This window comes from Pygocentrus nattereri, chromosome 6 (assembly GCF_015220715.1).
Source record: "Pygocentrus nattereri isolate fPygNat1 chromosome 6, fPygNat1.pri, whole genome shotgun sequence".
Lineage (NCBI taxonomy): Eukaryota > Metazoa > Chordata > Actinopteri > Characiformes > Serrasalmidae > Pygocentrus > Pygocentrus nattereri.
Window position 1 is genome coordinate 46,517,964 of NC_051216.1, and position 25,669 is coordinate 46,543,632.

Sequence of the window (25,669 nt, forward strand, 5' to 3'; positions counted from 1 at the left end):
TGTTAAAATAGACCAAAGACCAAAGAGCCGAAGAGAATCATCTCCAGCAATAATGAATGAAAAACTAAAATCAAAGTTTCTCCGTCTTTAAAGAACTTTAAAAGAACTTGACAGGAGCGGCGCTTTGTGACGCAGCGGTCAGGGCGGGAACAGCAGTGCTGTGACACAACCAGGGACATTTGGTTCAGGCTTCGCGAGTCTATGCAGCCTTCATAGGACACGCCTTCACAGACTGCGTCCTCCAATCGATGCAGCCCCTGAATTGGGACACAGCCTTTGTAGAGAAGTTATGGGACACTTTATATTGCCTGGTTTCCAGTGTGTTAAACTCAGCAAAATGCAGAAAAATGCCATATTTATGTGTTTAGGTTATTTATGATGTAACTGTAGATGAAACAGCACTTAAAGATGATAAGATAGTTTTCAGTCTGGCAAACCCGCTGAGGAATGCGTTCCACGAGATCTGCTCTCTTTCAGAAAGTAAAACAGACTAGCTGTGCTTCTGCCTCTGACCCACGTGTTCATTTTCACTTTTATTTAAATGAAAACGCTAAACTGTTTGTGTAAATCTAAAAAGAAAACACGCAGATTTTATTAAAATCATTTTGAAACTCCACAAACTTTTGATGAGCAGGGTACGGGCCGAGTTCCTGTGCGGTAGGGATTGCTGTATAAAGTGCGTTTTGGGTGTAATTTTGTCGTAATAAGTGGGATTACGTTCCCTCTCGTCTGCAGTCCCGTCCCAGTTGATACGTACCTAACACCCCTTAATCCCTGGGCCTTTTGGACGGGGGGATTAAAAGCCTATCATTAGGGGACTTTCACAGAGAAATTAACTTCTGGGAACGCTGCCAGAGGGATTTTGCAAGTTGACATCTAAAAAGAAAATTGTGGGAAAGGAGGGGGTGACAAAAGGAAAAAGGAAAAAAGGGCTTTTGTTTCATCTGGCAGATCCTACCATCAGGTAGGTGCCAGTGTGTGTGCATGTGAGCCTTCTGTTCTTGCTCCTAATTGGCTGTTGATGTTGGTGGGCGGGGTTTTGGACCAGGACTCACCAGTAGAAGCGAGAGGAGGCGGGACCCCATCAGCCGCACCTTCCGGAACATCGTTTCGGCACGTTCCTCCTGAGAGAAACCTAGAAGAGAGAAAGAGGGGATGGAACAGTGAGGAGAAGCTGAGGAAGAAGAGGAAGCTGAAGGACGTCATGGGTCATCGCGGGAACAGCAACAACGGCATGCGTACCTGTTTTACTCTTCAGACATTCCCGGTGACTGCAATGCTTATGATTCGTTGACTGACTACAACGTCAACGGATCTTTCAGAATGACCGCAGTACCAGTGATTCGTCTCAAATGACCACAATGTCAACATTTAATCAAATTACCACAGTGCCAGTGACCTGTTCAAAATGACTATAATGACAACGCTTTGTTCAAAATGACCACAATGTCAACATTTCTTTCAAAATGACCACAGTGCTGATGGCATGTTCAAAATGACCACAATGACAATGCTTTGTTCCAAATGACCACATTTCGTTCAGAATGATCACAGTGCACAATGACTACTATGCCAGTGGTTTATTTAAGATGACCACAAAGTCAATAGTTTAGTCAAAATGACCATAGGCCAGTCGTTGATTTAAAATATCCACAGCGCCAATGGCTCATTCCAGCAATTTGTTCAATACCAATGTCAATGGTTCTTATAAAATGACCAACCATTCCCATAGACCACACTATCAATGCCTATGGTTCAGTTAAACTGACCGCAATGCCAATTGTTCTTTTAAAATGACCACCCATTCCAATAGACCACAATATCAATGTCTATGGTTCATTTAAACTGTCCACAACGCCAACTGTTCTTTTAAAATGACCAACCATTCCCGTAGACCACAATATCAATGCCTATGGTTCATTTAAACTGACCGCAATGCCAATGGTTCTTTTAAAATGACCAACCATTCCCGTAGATCACAATATCAATGTCTATGGTTCATTTAAACTGACCGCAATGCCAATGGTTCTTTTAAAATGACCACCCATTCCAATAGACCACAATATCAATGTCTATGGTTCATGTAAACTGTCCACAACGCCAACTGTTCTTTTAAAATGACCAACCATTCCCAGAGACCACAATATCAATGTCTATGGTTCATTTAAACTGACCGCAATGCCAAATGTTCTTTTAAAATGACCACCCATTCCCATAGACCACAATATCAATGTCAATGGTTCTTTAAAAATGACCAACCTTTCCCACAGACCAGAAGATCAATGCCTATGGTTCATTTAAACTGACCGCAATGCCAATGGTTCTATTAAAATGACCACCCATTCACACAGACAACAATATCAGTGCCTATGGTTCATTTAAACTGACCACAATGCCAATGGTTCTTTTAAAATGACCAACCATTCCCGTAGATCACAATATCAATGCCTATGGTTCATTTAAACCGACCGCAATGCCAATGGTTTGTTCAAATAGACCACAACGCTAATGGGTCATTGTCCATCTCCAGTGTCCTTCCTATGACCTCCGCCTCATCCCAGTGGCTATGAGAACCCAAACAACAAGCAGTGCTTTTGGCACCATCTCATTTAGTGTTTGACAACAGTTGCCAACGTCACTGATGCCTTTCAAGTTGCTTTGAGAATAACAGAGTCAATCCTGGCAGGAGCTCACAGAGCTCACCAGGCAAAAAGCATCCTAATCACACAATAATAACCACCTTCTGTCTTTTGATTTATCTGATAGATGCATTTAAGAAGCAGCCCTGAATGCCGAGGAGCTGATAGACTGGGTTTTGTTTGTGTCAACACACGTCCTGACAGTAGCTGGTGCTGCATCGCGGCTTTCGAAGAAGCCTCTGTGTCCTCAGGCTTCACCTCCAGGAGGCTCTTATTGGAGCGCTCCCAGTGGCTGTAATCACATCGCTTCACAAAGATATAAATAATACTATAATAACCCTGAGAGAAAGGAGACGACTTGAAAGGTGTCAAAGGGAAAACGCCTTTTTCACCTCAGCTCGAAGCCATTAAAAATAATTCGGTTGTTTTAGCCGTGATGAAAGGCTCACGGCTGAAGATGCACAAGAGTCCCTCAGCATCGATTTTATGATTTATTGTGGTTCTGTTGATGATGTACCAAGTTTTGATCGGTGAGGTTTTGCACGAGAGTGAATAAAAGTCCACTGAAGACTGTTTTCCAAACCCAAAACTGCCCAAAAAACTGGCTGACCTGCGTCTATTACTCACAGCCAATAAACTGTACACCATAAGATCTGGGGGGCATGATGAGGTAACAGGAAAGTTATGTCAGACTGACAGCAGTGGTGGGTCATCGGGGAGTTGCTCAGGGCATCAGTCACTCTTCAGCCCTGAATAACGGTGGGCATGCCTTGGCTCTTGGAGCAATCAGCGTAAATTCTGTCATAAATTACTCCGGGCGATAAAACTCAAAGATGATGATGTGTGATTGACGCTTTGTTTCCCTGGAGTATTTACAAAAAACAAACACAAAACTAAGCGAAACCAATTCGGTGGAGCTTGTGGCGAGTCCTGAACTTCTGCATCTGTGAGACAAAACAACCACTTTCTGTTTTTATTGAAAAAATAATGTATTGATTATACTGAAAATGATATTACATTGTCTTGATGAATTATGTTATATTGATTATATTGTCCCTGTGATGGACTGGCAACCTGTCCAGGGTGTATACTGCCTTCCGCCCAATGACTGCTGGGATAGGCTCCAGCACCCTCTGCGACCCTGACGGAGAAGCGGCTTAGAAAATGGATGGATGGATGGATGGATGGATATATTGAAAAAAGAACAGAATCATATCAGTATGGGCAGATGAAAGTTAAGTAACCTTGAGTAACGGCATCGGACAGATGATTAGATTTAACTGATGTTTTGCGAGTTTGGACCACCAAACTGAGCGTGAGGCAGAAACTTTGGCAGGAGTTCTGGGCAGCTTTGCGGTCACTCAGCAAGAGAGAACAGTTGTGGAAGAGCCGAAGGAAACATGGCGGTGGTAGTGCCACGGGAAACTGAAGGGAGAGGGGAGAATCTACAGGATCAGGTTCATTTTCATGGCGCATTTTAATTTCAAACCGATGTTTGATGATATAGTCACTGTATGCTGGAAGAGCAGAACGTTTCGGGTTAAGACATCTGCGTTTTACTAACTTTGTAACCTTCACATGAATATGTTTCTTGGCAATGCTAATTAAGGTAGATTGGGGGGGGGGGGGGGGGGGGGGAGATATCCCATAAGGTTTGATGTCATACACCTCAAGAAGATCTGTGAACAGCACAAAGAGTTTTTCCAACAAAGTTACTGCCAGAAAATAAAAGCGGCCTCTGAAACGTCCACACAGTCCTGTCTGGGTCTTTTCACCCCATTTGAATCATAGAATTATGGTTTATTTTGAATATGACTTTGGCTATTATCATTCAGTCATACACCTTTACAATCTTTGAGGTATTTTTAATATCTGCAGTAGAGCTGACAGCAGATTTACAAGAACCGAGCTCAGTGAATGAGGGTTCACAATAGAGTTTAATGAAAAAATGAAGCCAAATTCAACTGTAAAAAACCTAAAACTCCCAAATCAGCCCGACTTGCCGAGCAAGAGAAAAACCCCAGTCATTAGCTGCACTTCACACAGAGCATTAAAAACCAGTTTAATTCAGTCCAGTAAACTCTTAAAAAATGGTTCTTCAAAGGTTCTTTAGTAACAGAAATGGTTCTATATAGAGCCATGAACACTCAAAGAACCCTTTGCATGATTAAAAGGTTCTCTGCATGGTGTAATTGTTCTATATATTGATGGTGAATGTGTTTTAGATGGTTCTGTACAGCATCAAAAAAGGTTCTTCTATTGTAACAAGCTTGATATTATGACAACAGCAGAACACGTTTGGGTGCTCTATAGAGCCCTTTTCAAAAGGCTATGTCTCCATCAGTCTGAAGAATGCTTTCATGATGCAAAGAACCCTTTAATCATGCAAAGGGTTCTTTAAGTGTTCACGGTTCTATACAGAACCATTTTCTTTACTAAAAAACTCTTGGGGAACCATCTTTAGTAAGAGTGTACAGGATGTGAAATGTTGAATATAAATCATTATATTCATAGTTTTTGATTGTATTTAAAGTATTTTGCACCACTTGGTCTACATACCACCAAAAAGGGTTCTATTCTTCATGGTTGATATCACAAGAACAGCAGAACCCTTTTTTGGTCCTAGGTAGGACCCTTTTCAAAGAAGGTTCTATATAGAACCATCTACAGCACATTCTCCATCAATCCGCAGAACCTTTTAATGACGCAAAGAATATTTTCCATGAAGGACTATTTTCTTTACTAAAGAACCTTTAAAGAACCACCTGTTTAAGGGTGTAAATCATCCCAGGCTCACATCAAACCATGTGGAGTTGTTAATTAATCCCTACCAGACTTCAATAAGTAGTTTATGGCAAACTGTTATCCATAAACATGGACAGAATTATGTTACCGTCGCAGCAGCCGGAATTTTGTTCAGACTTCTGTCCGTTTCCATGGATAGCCCTCAATATCCGGACCACTCTGGTAACTAAGCCCTGCAATCTCAGTTTTAAAAATTTATGAAGCGGCACATGACGTTACTTCCACCCTAATGAAATGTTTTCCAGGCCTCATATTCTCAAATATAAACTTACAGACTCGACAGATGGTTCACGTTGAACATGGAGATGGCTGCTCGTTCGGATCATCTTCACATGTTGCTGTCAGATCGCTGAAGCGTGAAGCTGCGCCACCAGGCTGATCCAGTCAATGCCAACGCCGACGATTCTGCTAATCGGCAAAGACTTAAAAACTTAAAACATCCGGAGGGCAAAGAACAATACGCTCGTCTTTTTAATGCGAGGCCATCTGTCATGTTTGCTGGTCCTTCATCGAGGAGATGAGGCCTGTAAAACATTTCAAGTGGAAGGAAATGACATCTCAGGCTGTTGTCCTCGACTTTTAACATCGCTGGAAACTGGTCCAAATGAGAGACACGGCAATTTTTTACTGATCACTACAGAGAATAAAAACTCATTACTTTCTATTAGATATAGTTTTAAATGCGGTTTTAAGGTTTTTTATTAATCATTTTGGTCAGTTTTTTCTTTTGTTTGTGTGTTTGTTTGTTCTATTTAATAACAGACTTAATAATGATTAAAAAAAAGTCCCAGGCCGTGCTATGAGCTCACATCATACTGATATGACCACCTTGTTGAGATTAACTCCATTCAATTTTTACATTGATATTGAAAAAATTTTTTTTTTGCCTTTTATCCAACAAATAAAAAGGTTCTATGAATCTTTTATTGGGACTTTTCTAGAACTAGAATGCCAACTTTAAAGAACACTAGACAAAAAACAGCATTGTTCAAAAGTTGGGTCAAATTAATTACATATTAAGTGTTTTGTTGATTTCTTGAAGTTAAACATCCTCTTATATTTGGCATTTTCTGCTAATTTTAGTTCATAGTTTCTATTTATTTGCTGACTATAACTTTTGGAAAAGTTTAGGGTTGTGATGACGCAAGAATTTTGATTTTGATCCCGGTGTCAAGGGGACCATCACAATGTTCGATATCAAATGACACGATGTCGAAAAAAGCTAAAAACACTCATCACTGTCTAAACACCAAAGGCCAGATTCATAAGACGCTCAGCCAGGTTTACAGTGATGTTAAGAGTAAACAGGATTACTGGCGAGATTTACTGCTTCTGCAGTGGGAGGCGTGGCCATGTTTTCCCCTCATTTAAATATGAAAGCATATGTAAATGAGACACAATCCCAAAAAAAAAAAACTCCTGAACCAAACGGATAATTTTCCCAGTAAACCTGCAGGAGGAAGTGGATTTCAGGCGGCACGTTTAAACAGCGCTGAACTACTTCGGGCATCAAACTCGATGTTTGGCGATTTGCCCTCTTGTGCATGGAAAGTAGCTTTAACTTGGAATCCAAATGAGCGAAGAGTAATTTGTTTTACAGTTGGATTGATTTTCTTGCTGTCAGGTTTAGCTTTTAATCCTACTGCTCAATGTGCATTGAATTTTACAGAAGGATTGAATTTACACATGCGACAATTTCATTTTTACTAGTGAAAGTTTATTTCTTAGAAGTCAAAACTGATTTTTACTATTCGACAGTCGATATTTCAAGACTTTCATTTTTCACGTGTGCAAACTAAATTCTTGATCTCAGTATTTAAATATGTCCAAGCCCGAAACTGAATTTTTAACATGTAAATAGAATTCTTGAGATTCAGCAAAAAGGAAATAAAAGCTAAAATGGTAAACAGAATTTCGCACGTCAACATCATTTTTAATTGTGTGTGGAAAAATCACCACGTGTAAAAATTGCTGAATTCTCATGCGGTAAAATGTACCATATAATATGGTAACTCGTACAATTAAAATGGAATTTTGAGACTGAAATTGCTATAATTATATACACATCAGTTTTCTAATATCAGCAATGTTTTCTGAGAAGTAAACTTTGTTGCTTGATCAAAAATTAAAGCATCTTTACCAAACAATTTACTGCTACCATCAGCACGTCGTCCCTTAAAACGTCCAGAGTTTCGGGTTTTCTTTGTTTTCTTTTCTTTCTCTGTGTATATTTTGACAGCTGAGAGGAGCTTCACTCAGCGTGGAATCTTTAATATGTATGACCTCATTTACATATCGACATGACGGCTCTCGCCTGGGAATTACGGCATACAAAAGATCACCATGGAGACTTTATGATGAAGTCTTATATACCGCGCTGGACACTTGGTGGTGCAGTGCTGTTACTGTTTTATGAATCTGGAACCAAATATTTAGTGGACTGGGCGCAAAAAGGTTCAAATTTTTCCAGCACCTGTTTTTTACCTAAACGTCTTGTTTGTTTTATTAATACGAAACTCTTCAAACGGAGGCGAATACAATGTCGGCCTGGTGCTGGCTTTTTAAAACAGGTCAATGAAAGTACTGAAAGTTCAAGTACTGGATGTTCAAAACTGGGTGCAACTCAACTTTCAATACATTAAGCTGAGAAAATAAATTGTAACCGTGAATTATAATTTGCAGGAGGTTCTTCTTTGTGAAGGATACGTTAATTTATATAAGCTCAAATAGCAAAGCATGTCTTTTGATCAAGGCTGGCCAAACTTTTGCATAAGACCGCACCTTCTGAAGTTCTCCAGGCCAATGCTGAGTGACTTCTTTTAAAGATTACTTTCAACTTTGATAGAATTACAGGAACAAAAAGACAACAGGTCTTCTCTCAAGCCCACAGGTAAGAGAGCAACCGCACGGCTCAGTGAACTCTCCGCTAACCGCACTGAGGGGTTCGTAGCCCCGAGGAGAGACTCGACGGGTTTTGGCGGAGCCTCTGAAAAGAGAGGAGACGTGCTGCGGCTGCCTGGGTGGCAAAGCCTATTAATAACAGGCCGGTGTATTGAGCTGCTGAACCTTTAGGACTTCAGAAGAAGGGCCGTCACGCTTCGAGGCGTCCACTGCGCCAAGCGAGCCCTGCCGGTTGCTCCCTGTTGGTGTGTTCCTTCTCTTCCTTTCACCTTAATGCGTATCACACCGTAAACATGTCACGCATGGTTCGCAGCAAGCAAACCCTGGGGAGTCTCGGCTGACGGCTAAAAAGAAACGTCAAAACTGAAGGATCAGCCGTGTTTTTAACCTTCTATCAAGACGGACAGGCGGGGAAAAAGACTTCAAAGTGGCGCAAGCTTCCGCCAAGACTGCGGTGGGCTTTACAAAGCTAGAGGGGGTAACACAAGACTAAAGACGTCTAGCCTTGTGGATTGATTAGCCATCCCAGACAATGGGATTTTACTTCAGAGCGGTCCTGGGCCTTTGTTCTTCTTCCTCATCTTCTTTTTCCTCTGCTCAACAAAGCAAATGTTACACAACCCTTTCTCTACACTGATCATCCTGACCGCCTCCTCGTTTCTACACTCATTGTCCACTTTATCAGCTCCACTTACTGTATAGCTGCACTCTGTAGTTCTACAGTTACAGACTGTAGTCCAGCTGTTTCTCTGATACTCTGTTACCCTGTTCTTCAGTGGTCAGGACCCCCATGGACCCTCACAGAGCAGGTACTATTTGGGTGGTGGGTCATTCTCAGCACTGCAGTAACACTGACGTGGTGGTGGTGTGTTAGTGTGTATGAGCTGGCGTGAGTGGATCAGACGTATCATACGTATCTGATCTAGGACCACATATAAAAGTGGCTCAGGTCAGATTTGGGAAGATTCTAAATCCATAGGCATTAAGATGGAGTTGATCTCAGATGATTGTGGAATATCTAGGTTGGAAGACGCTCGAATTCAGTGAGCTTTTTAGACCCATCGTTTCAGTAATGTGTGTAAAGGCAGGCTGCATGGCTGGGTGCTTGATGTTATACACCTGTGGCAATGAGGCTGGAAGAAACATCGGGATTCTATGATTCTATGATTGATCCCAATACTTTGCCCATATGGCGTATGCATGTGAAAAATATTGTGCGTCGCCATTTGTCCACAATTCCCATATCGGTGCATCCTTTATAATTCAGCTTCAAATCATGCTACTGCTCTTCATCAGTGAGTGCACCCAGGAACCCGGTCATAATCGGATTTCTGGAGTTATGTGATTATTCAAATGCTCACATAAAATCCTAGGTCTAGAAATCCGATTAAGAAATCCGATAAAGAGGCTGGATTTGAACTCTTACTCTGATTTCTTTCTGCTTTCTCAGTCTGGGCATGTGCAAAAACAAATGGCTGTACTGGAAATTTGCGAGCAGTGTCGCTGCGAGACGCAGCAAAACACTCATCTTCTAGATGATGTGTGTTCATATTTTCAGGTAAAGTGGCGCGACGTTTAAAAAAAGCCGTGGCATGAAGTTTGATTTTGAGTCGTCTTCTGCGAGTTTATCGGCTGGTTGTAGAGCAGAAATCTGATTACTGTCTGACTCACGTAGAGTTTCCCCACTATCTGATTACTCAAGAGCAACTAAACGTGTTGATCTGATTACTGACAAAATCAGATTTCCTGCAGTTATCGGGTTATTAAGTGCATGTAAACTCACTCAGTGACTGTTTCGCCAGGCTCTACATGCCATTTAGAAAACCTTACGCTGCTCCACAATTGGCAGCAATTACTGGGCACCCTGCCACTGTAGTGCTAATGGGTGGTCCGATTTACTTCATAATGGATAATAAAAAAACGTAGCAAAGCGCTCCGAAGCACTCGGAGCGTGCCCCCCTGGATCCCAGAGCCTTATCTCAGTTCCATCTTCAGATGTACCACCAGCTTTAGAAGAAATTCAGAGAACCTTCACAAAACCTGAGCGCTACATTAAACCCACAAACATCAAACGCCTGCTAGCAGATGGGAACAAGGAAAGGCCCAATGTGATTTTCAAATGTGCATATGATTTGTAACTAGGATAAACACCAGAGAGAGAGAGAGAGAGAGAGAGAGAGAGAGAGAGAGAGAGAGAGAGAGAGAGGCAGAGACGTACTGTAATTACTGTTAGCAGGTAAATTTCACATGGAGTCTCTTTGACAGATAATTGCGACGAATGCAAGAAGCGACAGGTTCTGGGAGAGTTATCGTCTTTCTTTCTCGCTGCGGCGTGGGCCACATTCTCCACAGCTACTTATTTTCTGAGATTCGGAGAGCCGGGAGATGCAGGTACTCTCCTATTGTACGAGAGCCATGAATTCATTCATGCGGCGTGTCTCTGTTACCTAAAACCTGGGTAGATATTTGAGAGCAGAGCACCCCTATCAACATGGCTACGATGACCCTGAACAATGCCAGCTCACAGCTAGCGGGACTGAGGTGCACCACATGCCTCATTTGGCCCAGTCCAGGAAGACGGTCCTCATGATGCTTTGAGAAGATGAGGGGTGTTCCACGGCGTAGGGGTTGGATTTCTTCACCTTTTTGCCAAAAATGAGGTACGTCTGGTAACCATGGCTGGCAAAACACAGAATTAGCCACCACGTTCGATAACAGGACACAATCTTGTCTTATTCCCTGAGGATGTTCATGATATTTCAGCTCAGTTTGGAATACGTAGAGTTTCTAGATACCCCCGGAATCTTGCTACGCTCCTCCGTCCCGGTTGCCTCGGAGGAAAACCTGCCTGCTTCATCCCAAATGAGTTTAATTGCGCGAATCCTTGCGGAGAGCAACCACAACCGGTCGTGCCGAGAGAAAAAAAGAAGAAGTGTTTGTCTACTGGAGACCTTTTGGCGCTGTGTTTCATCAGGGCGGCGGAAGGAAAGAAAGAAAAGAGAGAAAAAAGTGAACTTTCTGAAGAGTCTTTTTTTTTTTTTGTAGGAAGTGAAAATTCTTGCCAAATGCTTTGGCCCCCGAGCCTCATCGCTCATTATCAGACTAAACGAATGCACACACGCCCAAATGAGGCTTTCATCAAACTCCAGGCCCGGCGTCGTCTCTCGACCCCCCCGGTCCCAGAATGATTTGGTGGGGGGGGGGGGGTTGTTGGCTGGAACGCTCCTCAGAGTGCCTCTGAAAAGCCGCCCTACTCTCCTCACACCTCCGCCCCACCGGGGACCCTGCCCAGACTTGCCTCCCGTTTGAAAGCCGACCGCAGACTCTCCGCCTGGGGCTATTAATCTTATAACAACCACATAATCTAAGATAAATACACAGAGTATCATTATCCTTATCATTAACAAGCCTGAAATATCTATTCCTAGGGGAAGGATTAAGGAGGGGATATTATTACCCTTTGCCGTACACTGAAGGAGGTCGCCGTCCAACTGAATTAGGGAGCCCCAAGCAGGAGGGAAATTTACAGTTGTTTAAGTATTGTTTTTGCTTTAGGGATGCAATTCCAATTATTGGACGTTTACGAGGCTGTGTCCATTCCTTCCGATGACAAGTTTACTGAGATTGTTCGAGTAATATACCCCACAGGGGGGCGTGAAAGAGGCCGGAGTGTCCAATGTTTGAGATGATGCCAAGTGTGTTAACTTTAACAGACAGACTGGGTTAGCAATTACACTTGGTAAATACTATGACTTATTCAGTAGCTACTGTGAATTATTCAGTAAATATTATGAATTATTCAGTAGCTACTGTGACATTCAGTAACTATCATGAATTATTCAGTAGCTACTGTGACTTATTCAGTAACTATCATGAATTATTCACTAGCTACTGTAAATTATTCAGTATCTACTATGAATTATTCAGCAACTGCTATGAATTATTCAGTAATTATTTAATGGCTACTATGAGTTATTTAGTAGTGACTATTAATTATTCAGTATCTACTATGAATTATTCACTATCCACTAGGAATTATTTAATTCCTAATAATTGAACATCTACTATGCATTATTCAGTAGCTACTATAAATTATTCAGTATCTACTGTGAATTATTCAGTAAATATTATGAATTATTCATTAGCTACTGTGAATTATTCAGTAAATATTATGAATTATTCAGTAGCTACTGTGACTTATTCAGTATCTACTATGAATTATTCAGTAGCTACTGTGACTTATTCAGTATCTACTATGAATTATTCAGTAGCTACTGTGAATTATTCAGCAACGGCTATGAATTATTCAGTAGTTACTATTAATTATTTAACGGCTACTATGAGTTATTTAGTAGTGACTATGAATTATTCACTATCCACTAGGAATTATTATCTACTATGCATTATTCAAGTAGCTACTATAAATTATTCAGTAGCTGTTATGAATTATTTAATGGCTACTATGAACTTTCAGTATTCGCTATGAATTATTCAATAATTACTATAAACTATGCAGTAACTACTTTTGAATTGTCGTTAACTACTATAATGTATTCAGTATCTTGTAGTCGATTAGCCATGTTTGGTGTCTGAAGCTGGCAGTTAACACTGCAAACACTACACTATATGTTGCATCGTTATATATATGAAAGATTTTTTGTCCATGTTTCTAGATAACAGTCTGTCATACGGAGTCGGAAACGTCTATTAGTGATCACCTAACCCAACACGGTTGGAGGAAAGTGTGAGGCTCAACTCTTAACTGTTGGGGAAAAGGCCTCATAGCTCCAGGGCCACAGGACTAAACTTTGAATACTATGTAAACACAAAGAAATCTGCTTCCTCACAGCCGACAATGTTTGATAGACTGTGTTTTCCTCTCTCTCGGACTCATCCCTCGTTCTAAAGATGAAAGTGAGAATCTAACTGGCTGTTGATGTAGCCCAATAAGTGAGAACTGAGGGCTACAGCTAACGTCTACAGTTACGCTGATGTAAAACCTCTTATACCTGTAGAAATGATGTACACATTGGAATCAAGTACTTTATCCAAGACATTATCTTTTCAGCGTGGCCTCGAACTTTGTTTAGAGCGCTGGCCGAGCTCCCTCATCTGCCATCTTTCACGAATCCAAACAGATGGGCTTCGTCATCACTAACTTCCAGCGGAAACGGCTTTTAATTCCCACCGCCTAGCATTTCAAATGGATATTTATTGTCCTGGACCATAATTGCTTTCTGTCAGATTAGGAAATGGCTTCTCACAACGCAGCAATCAGCGGGGAAATCAGGCCGACGCCTGAAAAAAAGGGCCTCCACTTGGTTTATTTCTAAAGCGAATTAAACAAATAGCATAATTACGCAGGGCTCTCGTAATCTCCACATCCGTCTTCATCCTTCTGTGGACAGCGGTCTGTTTCCCATTTGGCCAATCCACACACACGCACACACGCACACACACACACACACACACATATATATATAAGCTGAGGGCTGAATCTGATGGACAAACTGCTGAGATTATCAAGGTCAACAAAAGCGTTTCTTGTACATTCTTCAAGAAATATAAAGTTTTGTTTTTTTGAAGAACTCCAGTTTCTAAATAAAATTTAATAACTTACTAAGATATTTATCATTTAGTCAGTATTAATCTGACTAAAAGTAATCTTAAGAGTTATTAGTCGTGGGCTGGAGGTCAGGGAACCAGCCTCGTGACTGGAAGGTCGCCGGTTCGATCCCCAGAGCCGACAGTCTATGACTGAGGTGACCTTGAGCAAGACACCTAACCCCCAACTGCTCCCCGGGTGCTGCGGATAGGGCTGCCCACCGCTCCGGGCAAGTGTGCTCACTGCCCCCTAGTGTGAGTGTGCTCACTAGAGTGTTTGTGGTGTTCCACTTCACGGATGGGTTAAATGTGGAGGTGAAATTTCCCTGTTGTGGGATTGATAAGGGTCTCTTAATTTAATTACAGTTATTATATTTATTATGAATTATTCAGTACTCTGAAATATTCAGTAATTACTAAGGAAATATTCAGTGTCTACTATGAATTATCCAGTAACTACTGTTGATTATTCGGTACCTACGATTATTTGATATCTACTATAAATTATTCAGTACCTATAATGAATTATTCAGTATCTACTATTAATTATTCAGTAACTACTACAATTTTTTTAGTATCTGTTATGAGTTATTCAGTTTTTACTCAGATACTGTGTATGTTCTGCAGTGATTAGGGTGGAGAGTTTAATAACGGACCCTCCGATTTTCAGAGGTTAAAACGGATTGTTTTGCATCCGTGATCAGATTCTCGTCCGTACGCTTTTCCTCCTGCCGGCCCTTTTCGTTTCCACACATGGTGCCCACAGCACACGCTATAAAGTGCACCTATTAAAAATCTGCACAAAAGATGAAAAGAACAGCGCACAGCGATCAGCCCGTGCTTGTGAATGAGTTATGCTTGGATTTCGGCGGCTCTCGTTTGAATTAGTCTGGCTGCTTTTGTGCTTTTCACCGTTTCCGCAGCGTAACTCACGGTCGAAAATAAATCAGCAGATGGAGAGGAACAGATTGATCCTGGAGAAGCGCCGTTTTGGAGCTGATGGTTTACGACGTTTGCCTCGCAGCGCCGACGCGGCGGGGTGAAGAGTTGATCCGGGTGTCAGGAGGGATTTAAGGGCCAGCACTGAGAGGCACTTTACCCTGAGGTATAAAACATATGTGAATGTACATGCTTACTGCAGCTTCACTCACTGATTAAGTTTCATCCTTTGATTAACGTACATGAAGACACGCTCATGATCACGCATGGCACTCACGTAAAGAAAAACGGTCCTTCATACGACATGTGAAAGGCCAAAAGGTCAGAGCTGTTGCTACAGACTGTGACTCACACAGACACGAGGATAAAGGAAGAAAGCAGTAAAACATAAGTGCATATATACTGTACTGCATCTCAGTCCAGAGAAAACGGCTCAAAATGATTTATCTTGACAGTAAGTGGCGTTAAATATCATTTCCTCAGATGCTTAAGACTTCTTTTCATTTAATTTCCAGTCATAATGGCCGTTAAGTACAGGCTATTCAAGGAAATTAGCCATAGGGCTGCAACTAACGATTATTGTCATTGTCGATTAATCTGTTGATTATTTTTCGATTAATCGATTAGTTGTTTGTTCTATAAAATGTCAGAAAATGGTGAAAAATGTCCAAAACCCAAAGGTGATGTCCTCAAATATATTCAGGTTGATGTCACCGAGGAGTAAAGAAACCAGAAAGTATTCAAATTTAAGAAGTAGGAATCAAAATTTCTGCTTTGCTTACTTTTCTTAAAAAAATCACTCAAATTGATTAATCACTTACCAAAATAGTTGCTGATTAACTGAATAGTTGACAACTAATCGATGAATCGATTCATTATTGCGGCTCTAATTAGACATAAGATGGTGCGCTTGCATCAAAGTTTGCAGAAAAAACAGGAGTTTCTGAAACTGGAGTTCAAAGATTAGATGCTAGAGACAATGAGCTTCCTAACAACCACCTGGAAGACCTGGGAGACCCCAAAACTGCCCCCATCAGATAAACAGGACTGAAAGCTTTGATCTCTGAGAGAGAGGAGAAGATCAAGCTGCTTCAGATCTGAAAACATCCACAGGTGTTTCTGTCCATCCTTCCACTGTGAGAAGACCACTCAGCGCTGTGGGTCTGAAAGGACGTGTAGCTGATCAAGAAGAACCTCACTGAGAAAAGGAGACGGACACACCAAACAAAGAAGCTGAACAATGGACTGACCACCCCAGAGTCCAGACCTCAACACCACTGAATGGGTTTGATCATCAACCAGCTTCTCAGACTGAGCTTTGGAGGCGTGTCTGCAGGTTCTCTGAGGAGCTGAAAGTGGATCTCCTGAACAGAATTGACACAATAAACACTGAAGGCACTGATGTTATATTTAGCTGTTGAGGCGTCTGTGTAACTTTGTTAAATATGTGGTTTATGATATTTTGCAGAAGCTGAAAAAATAAATAACTTGTACTGCACTGATGAAACTTTTGACCCTTATTAAATTAAAGCATTGCTGAACTAAACAGTGAAGAGCTTCAATTATAAAAGTATAATCAATACATTTTAGAGAACATCAAGCCTAAAAGCTGGATTTTTTTGTTCTGGGACGGGGAGAAATAATAATAATAGTTATGTCCTCTTGTTTTATCCTTTTTCCCTGTCTTCCTTTCCTCTGTCTTTCTTGCTCTTGTCTCCTCTCCCTCGCACAAAGGGTAAAGTCATTAGCTGAGTGTTATTAAGTGTGTGCGAGCGCGTGATCCGTCTCCTGTCTCCATCCCAGCTTTACTGAGCTAAGGCCACAGTTTCTTCATCTTTTGATGATTTTAATTACAGTGTCTGTCAGCCTTCTCTTCTGAAAACAAACTCGAGGAGAACATGAAAAGACGACACAAATCCTCACCCCTCCACCCCAACTACTACTGCGCGGCAATGGGGGCTTTGATTTCTTGCCTCAGATGGAGAGAGAGAGAGAGAGAGGGAGGGAGGGAGGGAGGGAGGGAGGGAGGGAGGGAGGAAGACACTCTGTGCTAAGCTTTCAGCCTGCTGGGGGCTTCACAGCACTGTTGACTGAGGACTACACTTTTATCTTGTGGAGACAGAATGTAAGCAGTCAGAGGGAAAAGGAAAAACAGTGAGGAACGCTGTAAACTGTCTGACTGCCCTCACTGCCCTGGTCCTCACGGACCATCAAAAGTTTGGGCACGCCCATCTTTCCACATTGTTCTGAATACAAAAGAACACGTTTTCTTTGTCACCTTGCAGAAACATACGAAATTAGTGCCAAATATGTTTCGTTTTTGCCATTTTTCTTCGTGAAAACTGAAACAACAGCAGCCGAAAGCCCTAATTTAAGAACAAAGCCAATGGTCATGCAGTATTTACGCCACATTTATACAAAAAAACCTTGGAATACATACTTTTAACAACCAATTTAGAAAAAGGAAACACTTTCCTGAAGGGCAGCATTCAAAAGACTACATGATAACTGATATAAACCTTGATATAAACTATGTCGCTGCTGTTGGAACAAAAACTTGCATCTCTGAAATGGGAACTTTACAGGAGAAGGAAAAAACCTACTTTACTTTTAATGCAAGTCAATGGAACCAGAATTTTGTCCAAGTGATTTTGGGCCCTTTCTTTTGGTCCATTCATCGTGAAATTTACACACAATGTAAAGGCCAACAAGCATTTTCAAATTATGTCAAAAACTGAAAAATGACAAAAATGGAGATACGAGGTTTTGGTCCAACAGCAGCGATCTACATTTACAAAGGCCAATTTTCACAAACGCTGCATTATTTCAACTTGAGATTTTATACGTCTACAGATTTATAGATTTATGTCAGGCTTATGTACATGTTAATAATAATTTAATCACAGCCTGCTCTTCAGTTCCAAAGGAGACACTCTAAAGAACATGAAGCTGAAGATAAATTTATAAAAAAGGAAAAGCAAACAAAGGATTAGCTGATCTGTTTTCCTGCTGGCTTAATTTTTTTTTGTGATTTGCAACCAATCGCATTGCTCAAAATATCAGCAATCTCCGCTGAAAGACAGCAACATCCATGAGGAAAGCACATAAAGCATGAAGGACCTATCATCTTTCTCAAAGACGTCTGCCGCTGGGGAGCCTCTTCACCACCACGGCAGCATCTATATAATTATCCAATCCATCAGTGACACATTTTCAGCGTACAATTGTTCCTCCCTTAGCCCGGAGAACATACAGCCAGAAATCATCTAGGAAACCTAAGGACCTCAGGAGCATGTCCTCCTCTAAAGATTATCAGAATTAAAGAAAATGCAGTCGTTTCAAAGCGAAGCTCAAACATCTAACAAATGCGGCTGGAGAAATGTAGAAGTGCGCTAATGACGCAGGCAAAGCTGGCGAAATACCCCGCCCCTAATTTCAGACTTGAATTGTTTACTTCACTTTCTGCCTCAGAAGACTCCCAAACGGGTGCTCGAGGCTCACTGAGCTGGAAAAAGGATTTATTTCCACTTTCAGCAGTAGTTCAAAGTCAGAGAGACATCAGAAGTGCTGCAAGCATGTGCATGCCTCAGCCCGACAGCCTCCAAACAGGACTTTCCCTCAGGTCTTAGCCTTTCGGAAAGACCAGGCTTTTCCTCAGGTCTAGTTTTGTGGGACGTCTAGACCTTCCCTCAAGTCTTAGCCTAAGGTTTTTCCTCAGGTCTTAGCTTGGTGGAATATCGAAACTTTCCTTCTGGACTTAGTTTGGCAGAACAGACAAAGGTTTGTGAGACATCTAGATCTTTCCCAAAGGTCTTGACTTGGTGGAGCATTTAGATTTCCTTCCAGGTCTTAAATTGCAGGGCAGATCTTTGCTTGGTGGCCCCTAACAGACTGGCAGCTTGGTAGGAAGGTCAGACTTCCCGTTAGGTATTACCTTGCTGGCTCTGTCAGACTTAGTATCCTCACATTTTAGCCTGGCCAAATTTTGATTTAAGTCTTGGCTCTTCCTGATGGTCAGACTTTCTCTAAGGTACTATCTCAGTGGCGCAGCTGGAATTTCACTCAGCGGGAAAGCCACTTTCTCTCAGGTCTTAGTTTGGTGGGATATCTAAACCTTTGATCAGGTCTCAGAGTGGTAGGAAGGCCAGACTTTATCTCAGGTCTTAGCTCAGTAGCACAGACTTGCCCTCAGGTCTTAGCTTATTGCCACAACCATAATTCACTTCAGCATTGACCTCACACAACAGATTTTCCCTCATATTTTAGCTGAAATATAATGTAAATAAGGTTTTTTAACCTCAGTAGTGCAACCAGTTTTCCCTCAGGCCTTAGCTTGTTGAGATGACAACATATTACTTCAGGTTTCATCTCATTAGCACATCCAGACTCCCCTTCAGGTCTTAGCTTGGTGAGATCTCATTAGCACATCCAGACTTCCACTCAGGCCTTAAATTATTGGGACGACCATATGTTACCTCAGACTTTCCTTCAGGTTTTAGCTTTGCCACAACCATAATTTACCACAGAGTTTACCTCAACCAGATTTTCAATCAGGTCTTAGTTCAGTGCCACAGCCATAATTTACCTCAATTCACCTCAGTAGCACAAGACTTTGCTTAACTCAACATATCTAAGATTTTTTTCCTTTATCTCAGTAGCACAGCCATCCACTACCTCAGATTTTGCCTGAGCAGCACGTCCAGACTTTCCCTTAACCATAATGCACCTAAGACCTTTTTACCTCAGTAGCACATCCAGAATTTCCCTCCTATCTTAGCTCAAAAATGATGTATCCAACACTCAGCCATCCGTTATCTCAGACTTCATCTAGTTATTACATTTAGGTCTTTCCTCAGATCTGGTCTTGGTGGGATGACCACACTTTACCTGAGTACAGCACATACAGACCAGACTTTCCCTCAGATCTGGTCTTGGTGGGACGACCACAATTTACCCCAGTACAGCACATCCAGACCAGACTTTCCCTCAGATCTGGTCTTGGTGGGACGACCACACTTTACCTGAGTACAGCACATCTAGACCAGACTTTTCCTCAGATCTGGTCTTGGTGGGCTACTTCCCCTCAGGATTAACCTCAGATCCATGAGCAGTAACACCTTCTCTGGGGTTTTATTGGCCAGGTGGGACAGTCTGTCGACCCCCCGGCTCTTATTCTCTCTTTTCAACACCACTACTGTGTATAATCGTTGTAAGCACAGTGTCCGTGAGCTAACGGCGACACTCAGCTCTGCTGTACACAAATGCAAACCCGCGTCCAGACGTTTTAAAGTGTTAACGTGTTGCTTTTCACCGCCACCAAACTTCACCTCAGATCACAGCCTGGAAAACAAAGTCAGGAATTTCCCTCTCGCGGAACAATCCCACATCGCATTCCTGAGACGCGGCTGCGGATGGCGTTACCTGCAGGAGGACGAGAGGCGGAATAACTTCCAGAGAAAAGTCCTCAGCTCCGCGTTCCTCGGACGGGCTGCGGCTCCACTCACCGCGGGGGGGTCGGCGGGGCGGCGGCGGCGCTCAGGATCACCGGGAAAGCCTCACCTTTTCCTCCGCTGGCCAGCTTTAACGCTCCGTCTGCTCCGTGTGGTGTTTTGTGGGCGAGCTTGGCTCCTCCTCGCCGGGAAGAAGAAGGCGCTGATGCTGTCCGCCCGGAGGGAACCTGACTCAGGTAGAGCTGCGGGGAAACGCGGAGGGGCTCAGGCGCCCCCTGCTGGTACACACCGCGGTACTACAACACTGCGCTGGACCTCTCAGAGCCGCCACGCTGCGATCAAACCCGCGCTCGTTTCGGTTTGCTTGTTTATGCTGCTGTTAAACTGCTATTGGAGTTTCAGATCTATATTTAAATATATGTTTAAATGACTATTTGAAATAACTGTTCGAATTTGAATGTATGAATATACGTATATGCACATATTTAGTCTAGCAAACAAAATACTGAGTTACTATTATCGTTGCTGTTGGTTTTATTGGCTGCAAGTACAACAACAACAACAACAACATCAACAAGATCAACAACAACAAGATCAACAACAACAACAAGATCAACAACAACAACAACGACAACTACTGATGTTAATAATGATAATAATGATGATAACTTCAAAAAGAAAAAAAGAAAAAGATTAAATTAAATGAAATGAAATTAAATGAATTTTTATGGTCTGAATTCTGTGAAACTCTGATCTGAATTTAAGTCTAAACCACAGGAAGGAGTGGGGGTGACGTAACGCATGCAGAATGACGGGATCATGTTTATGATGTATTTTTTGTTTTTATTGAGTTAGAAGAGTTTATTTACACTCAAAATGTAGGAAATACATTAACATAATGAACGGTAAAAGAACAGACAGAGATAGATAGATAGATAGATAGATAGATAGATAGATAGATAGATAGACAGACAGACAGACAGACAGATACACAGACAGCCAGACAGACAGACAGATACACAGACAGACAGATAAACAGATAGATAGATAGATAGATAGATAGATAGATAGATAGATAGATACACAGACAGCCAGACAGACAGACAGATAGATAGATAGATAGATAGATAGATAGATAGATAGATAGACAGACAGATAAACAGACAGACAGATAAACAGATAGATAGATAGATAGATAGATAGATAGATAGATAGATAGATAGATAGATAGATAGATAAATAGATAGATAGAAAGAAAGACAGACAGACAGATACACACAGACAGATAAACAGATAGATAGATAGATAGATAGATAGATAGATAGATAGATAGATAGATAGATAGATAGAAAGAAAGACAGACAGACAGATACATACAGACAGATAAACAGATAGATAGATAGATAGATAGATAGATAGATAGATAGATAGATAGATAGATAGAGAGGCAGACAGACAGACAGACAGACAGACAGATACACGGACAGACAGATAAACAGACAGACAGATAAACAGATAGATAGATAGATAGATAGATAGATAGATAGATAGATAGATAGATAGATAGATAGATAGAGAGGCAGACAGACAGGCAGATACACAGACAGACAGATAAACAGACAGACAGATAAACAGATAGATAGATAGATAGATAGATAGATAGATAGATAGACAGACAGACAGACAGACAGACAGACAGACAGACAGATAGACAGACAGACAGACAGACAGACAGACAGACAGACAGACAGTCTGGCTCATATCAGTAGAGTTTCTCTGAAATTGTCCCGCAGGTTGTTCGTAGCTGGCGGACGCTTCCGGCTGCGTCTGAGGGCTTTGAGTCTCCTGTAGTTGTGGGCAGCTTTACTCTCGCAGTGTCGTCTTTCATCCTCAAAGGTTTTTACCTTCCCAGCCCTGCTGATGAAAAAGCACATGAAAGGAGCGTGTCATGTTTTTACATCCTCACATTGGTGGCGTGTGGGGTCGTATCTTTCTGGGAAACGGCTTTCAACTGTCTCCTGGGCTCCATCCTGCCGTGTCGAGGGTGTATCGACTTGTTTGTTTACCTGTTGATTTGTTTAAAGGGGTTTCCTGTTTTTTCCTCTAATCCAGGTGTACTGTTTTGGATGGATGGTGAGGAGCTGACCGGTCAGGCTAAATAAAGAGGAGGCGCTTTCTCTTCATGTCGAGCAAACACCAAGTGGCTTTGAAATTCCACCAACCCAGCAATTACAGCTTCGGTGCATTGATGTGAAAGAGGATGATAAGGTGCGTTCTTCCTGTTGGTGGTGGATGAGAGAGCCAGTGAAAACAGTATGCAAATAAACATACACTTAGCACATAATAAAAATAGTCCCTGGCCACTTTATCAGAAACTCCTTGTAGCTTCATCTTGCTGGTGTGCAGTTAGAGACTGTAGGCAGCCTGTAGATGCACCTTTTCAGTTAACCATCCTCTAGTCCTTCATTAGTGGTCAATGTTGTGCTGAGAACTGACCATTGAGGAATGAGGTAGAGGGGGGCTGATAAAATTTGCAGTGACAGATGTTTTACAATGAATACCTGTGCACTGTCTTGAAAATACAGGTGCCTAAAAGGGTTCTTTGCATAATGCCATAGAAGAACCACTTTTGGTTTCCAGAAGCTAAACCTTTCAGTGGATGGTTCTTTTGAGAACCATTTTGGTAAATGAGATGTGTTTGAAGAACTTTTTAAAGTTTTAAAAAGAACCTTCATGTAACATAAAGGTTCCAGGAAGAACCCTTAAACTGTTGTAGAAGAGAGCTGCCCAAAACCTGACCTGTGGACCAGTGAGGGTGTTTGAATTTGGACTGTGAGAAAGTGGCCAGTGAGTGGAAGTACAAAGTTGATGTTTCTAATAAAGCGGCCAGTGAGTGGAAGCACAAGGTAGGTGTTTCTAATAAAGTGGCCAGTGAGTGGAAGCACAAGGTAGGTGTTTCTAATAAAGTGGCCAGTGAGTGGAAGCACAAAGTAGGTGTTTCTAATAAAGTGGCCAGTGTGTGGAAACACAACGTAGATGTTTCTAATAAAGTGGCCAGTGAGTAGAAGCACAAGGTAGGTGTTTCTAATAAAGTGGCCAGTGAGTGGAAGCACAAGGTAGGTGTTTCTAATAAAGTGGCCAGTGAGTAGAAGCACAAGGTAGGTGTTTCTAATAAAGTGGCCAGTGAGTGGAAGCACAAGGTAGGTGTTTCTAATAAAGTGGCCAGTGTGTGGAAGCACAACGTAGATGTTTCTAATAAAGAGGCCAGTGAGTGGAAGCACAAGGTAGGTGTTTCTAATAAAGTGGCCAGTGAGTGGAAGCACAAGGTAGGTGTTTCTAATAAAGTGGCCAGTGAGTGGAAGCACAAGGTAGGTGTTTCTAATAAAGTGGCCAGTGAGTGGAAGCACAAGGTAGGTGTTTCTAATAAAGTGGCCAGTGAGTGGAAGCACAAGGTAGGTGTTTCTAATAAAGCGGCCAGTGAGTGGAAGCACAAGGTAGGTGTTTCTAATAAAGTGGCCAGTGAGTGGAAGCACAAGGTAAGTGTTTCTAATAAAGTGGCCAGTGAGTGGAAGCACAAGGCGTGTGTTTCTAATAAAGTGGCCAGTGAGTGGAAGCACAAGGTAAGTGTTTCTAATAAAGCGGCCAGTGAGTGGAAGCACAAGGTAGGTGTTTCTAATAAAGTGGCCAGTGAGTGGAAGCACAAGGTAAGTGTTTCTAATAAAGTGGCCAGTGAGTGGAAGCACAAGGTAAGTGTTTCTAATAAAGTGGCCAGTGAGTGGAAGCACAAGGTAGGTGTTTCTAATAAAGCGGCCAGGGGAGTGCAGTTACGGTGTCCATTATTAAGGTCATTTTTTCTTTATTGCTTTATTGTAATCATCTCACTGTTAGATTAAATAGCATTTCACTACTGGGTTCTCCATGAACAAGTTCTTAACCTCTTATCTGTCCTGCCTTAAATCAAACTCCAAACAAAAGTGCGTCTATTATCTTCTATCTGTCTGTAATGCATTTGTTAAAACTCTGAAGTGTACGACCGTTGGACACTGACCAGTCCCTGAACTGTTCATTTCAGTGGTACTGAGGGCAGTTTCCAATGTTTTTATGTGTTGGTTCTTTCTACCTTAAAGCTTAGATCTTCCTTCATTCATGAATTTATGACAGGCTTTGAAGGAGAGGGTGGTGGTTTGAATTTTCCTTCAGGCTCTATAAAGATCTCACCCGAATCTGCCGCTAGTAGAACAGTTAGATGTTAGCTGTGGTCACCGTGTCTGGTGAGCAGCCCACCTGTAGACAGTCCATTTATTTATTTACAGCCAGAATACACACACACAGTAAAAATGCCATATATTTGTTTTCACAATATCCACCATTGATCGATCGTCTCAGAGGCCACGTCCTTCCGTACTGTAAAAAATACATGTAAAATTTACGGTTTATTTACAGTACTTTTACTTTATTATAAATGTACACTACCTTTGTGTATTTTCAGCTGACTGCAGTATTCATAGTCACCCCTGCTTGTGAAAAGAGGGGCAGTCGTGGGCTGGAGGTCAGGGAACTAGCCCTGTGCCCGGAAGGTTGCCGGTTCAATCCCCATTGCCGACAGTTCATGACTGAGGTGTATTTGAGCAAGACACCTAACCTTAATTGTTCCGCCGTGAATAGGGCCGCTCGCTGCTTTGGGCAAGTGTGCTCACTGCCCCCTAGTGTGTGTGTGTATTCACTAATGTATATGTGGTGTTTCACTTCATATCTTAACTTATATTTCTAATGTAGAGCTCATATGTGCTCTATTGTGAACCCACAATGCCCCCTGTGTGAGGTCCTTCAGGCAAGCTGAATTAAGCCTACAAAGATAGTGCTCACTAAGTATCTATCAGTTAAAGCATTGCAGGGTGAATCACTGACTAAAACACGTAAATCGTACATTCATGTCTTTGAGGAATAACAAACCATACAATTCCTGTTGCTGATGGCGCTGACAGCCTGGTCATAAACCTGTCTGGTGAGTTTACAGCGTAAAGAAACATGGAATAACAGACCTGTCAACAATGCATTTACAAATAAACATGAAATATCAGAAAACACTCCTGTGAAATGAGCTATAGACACACACACACAGTTTCCAAGCTGCTTCTCCCTCAGGGTTGCTGGAGCCTGTCCCAGCAGTCATTGGGCAGAAGGCAGGATACACCCTGGACAGGTCGCCAGTCCATCACAGGGCAGACAGACAGACACATTCACACACACCCAGGGACAATTTAGCATGTCCAATCAGCCTGACTGCATATCTTTGGACTGTGGGATGAAACCAGAGAACCCAGAGGAAAC

At 41.9% G+C, this 25,669-nt stretch overlaps 1 protein-coding gene across 1 annotated transcript in view; it reads right to left on the bottom strand.

Annotated features, from left to right (window-relative positions):
* The window catches only part of edar (ectodysplasin A receptor), a 58,804-nt gene extending 38,299 nt beyond the window's left edge, over positions 1–20,505 (bottom strand). The window contains exons 1-2 of the mRNA XM_017717953.2: positions 20,310–20,505; positions 1,056–1,135 (exon numbers count right to left, since the gene is read on the bottom strand). Of these exons, the coding sequence (XP_017573442.1) occupies positions 1,056–1,106 (51 nt within the window). The 5' untranslated portion in view covers positions 1,107–1,135; positions 20,310–20,505. The remainder of the gene's footprint in view (positions 1–1,055; positions 1,136–20,309) is intronic.
* Positions 20,506–25,669: the final 5,164 nt, after the last annotated feature.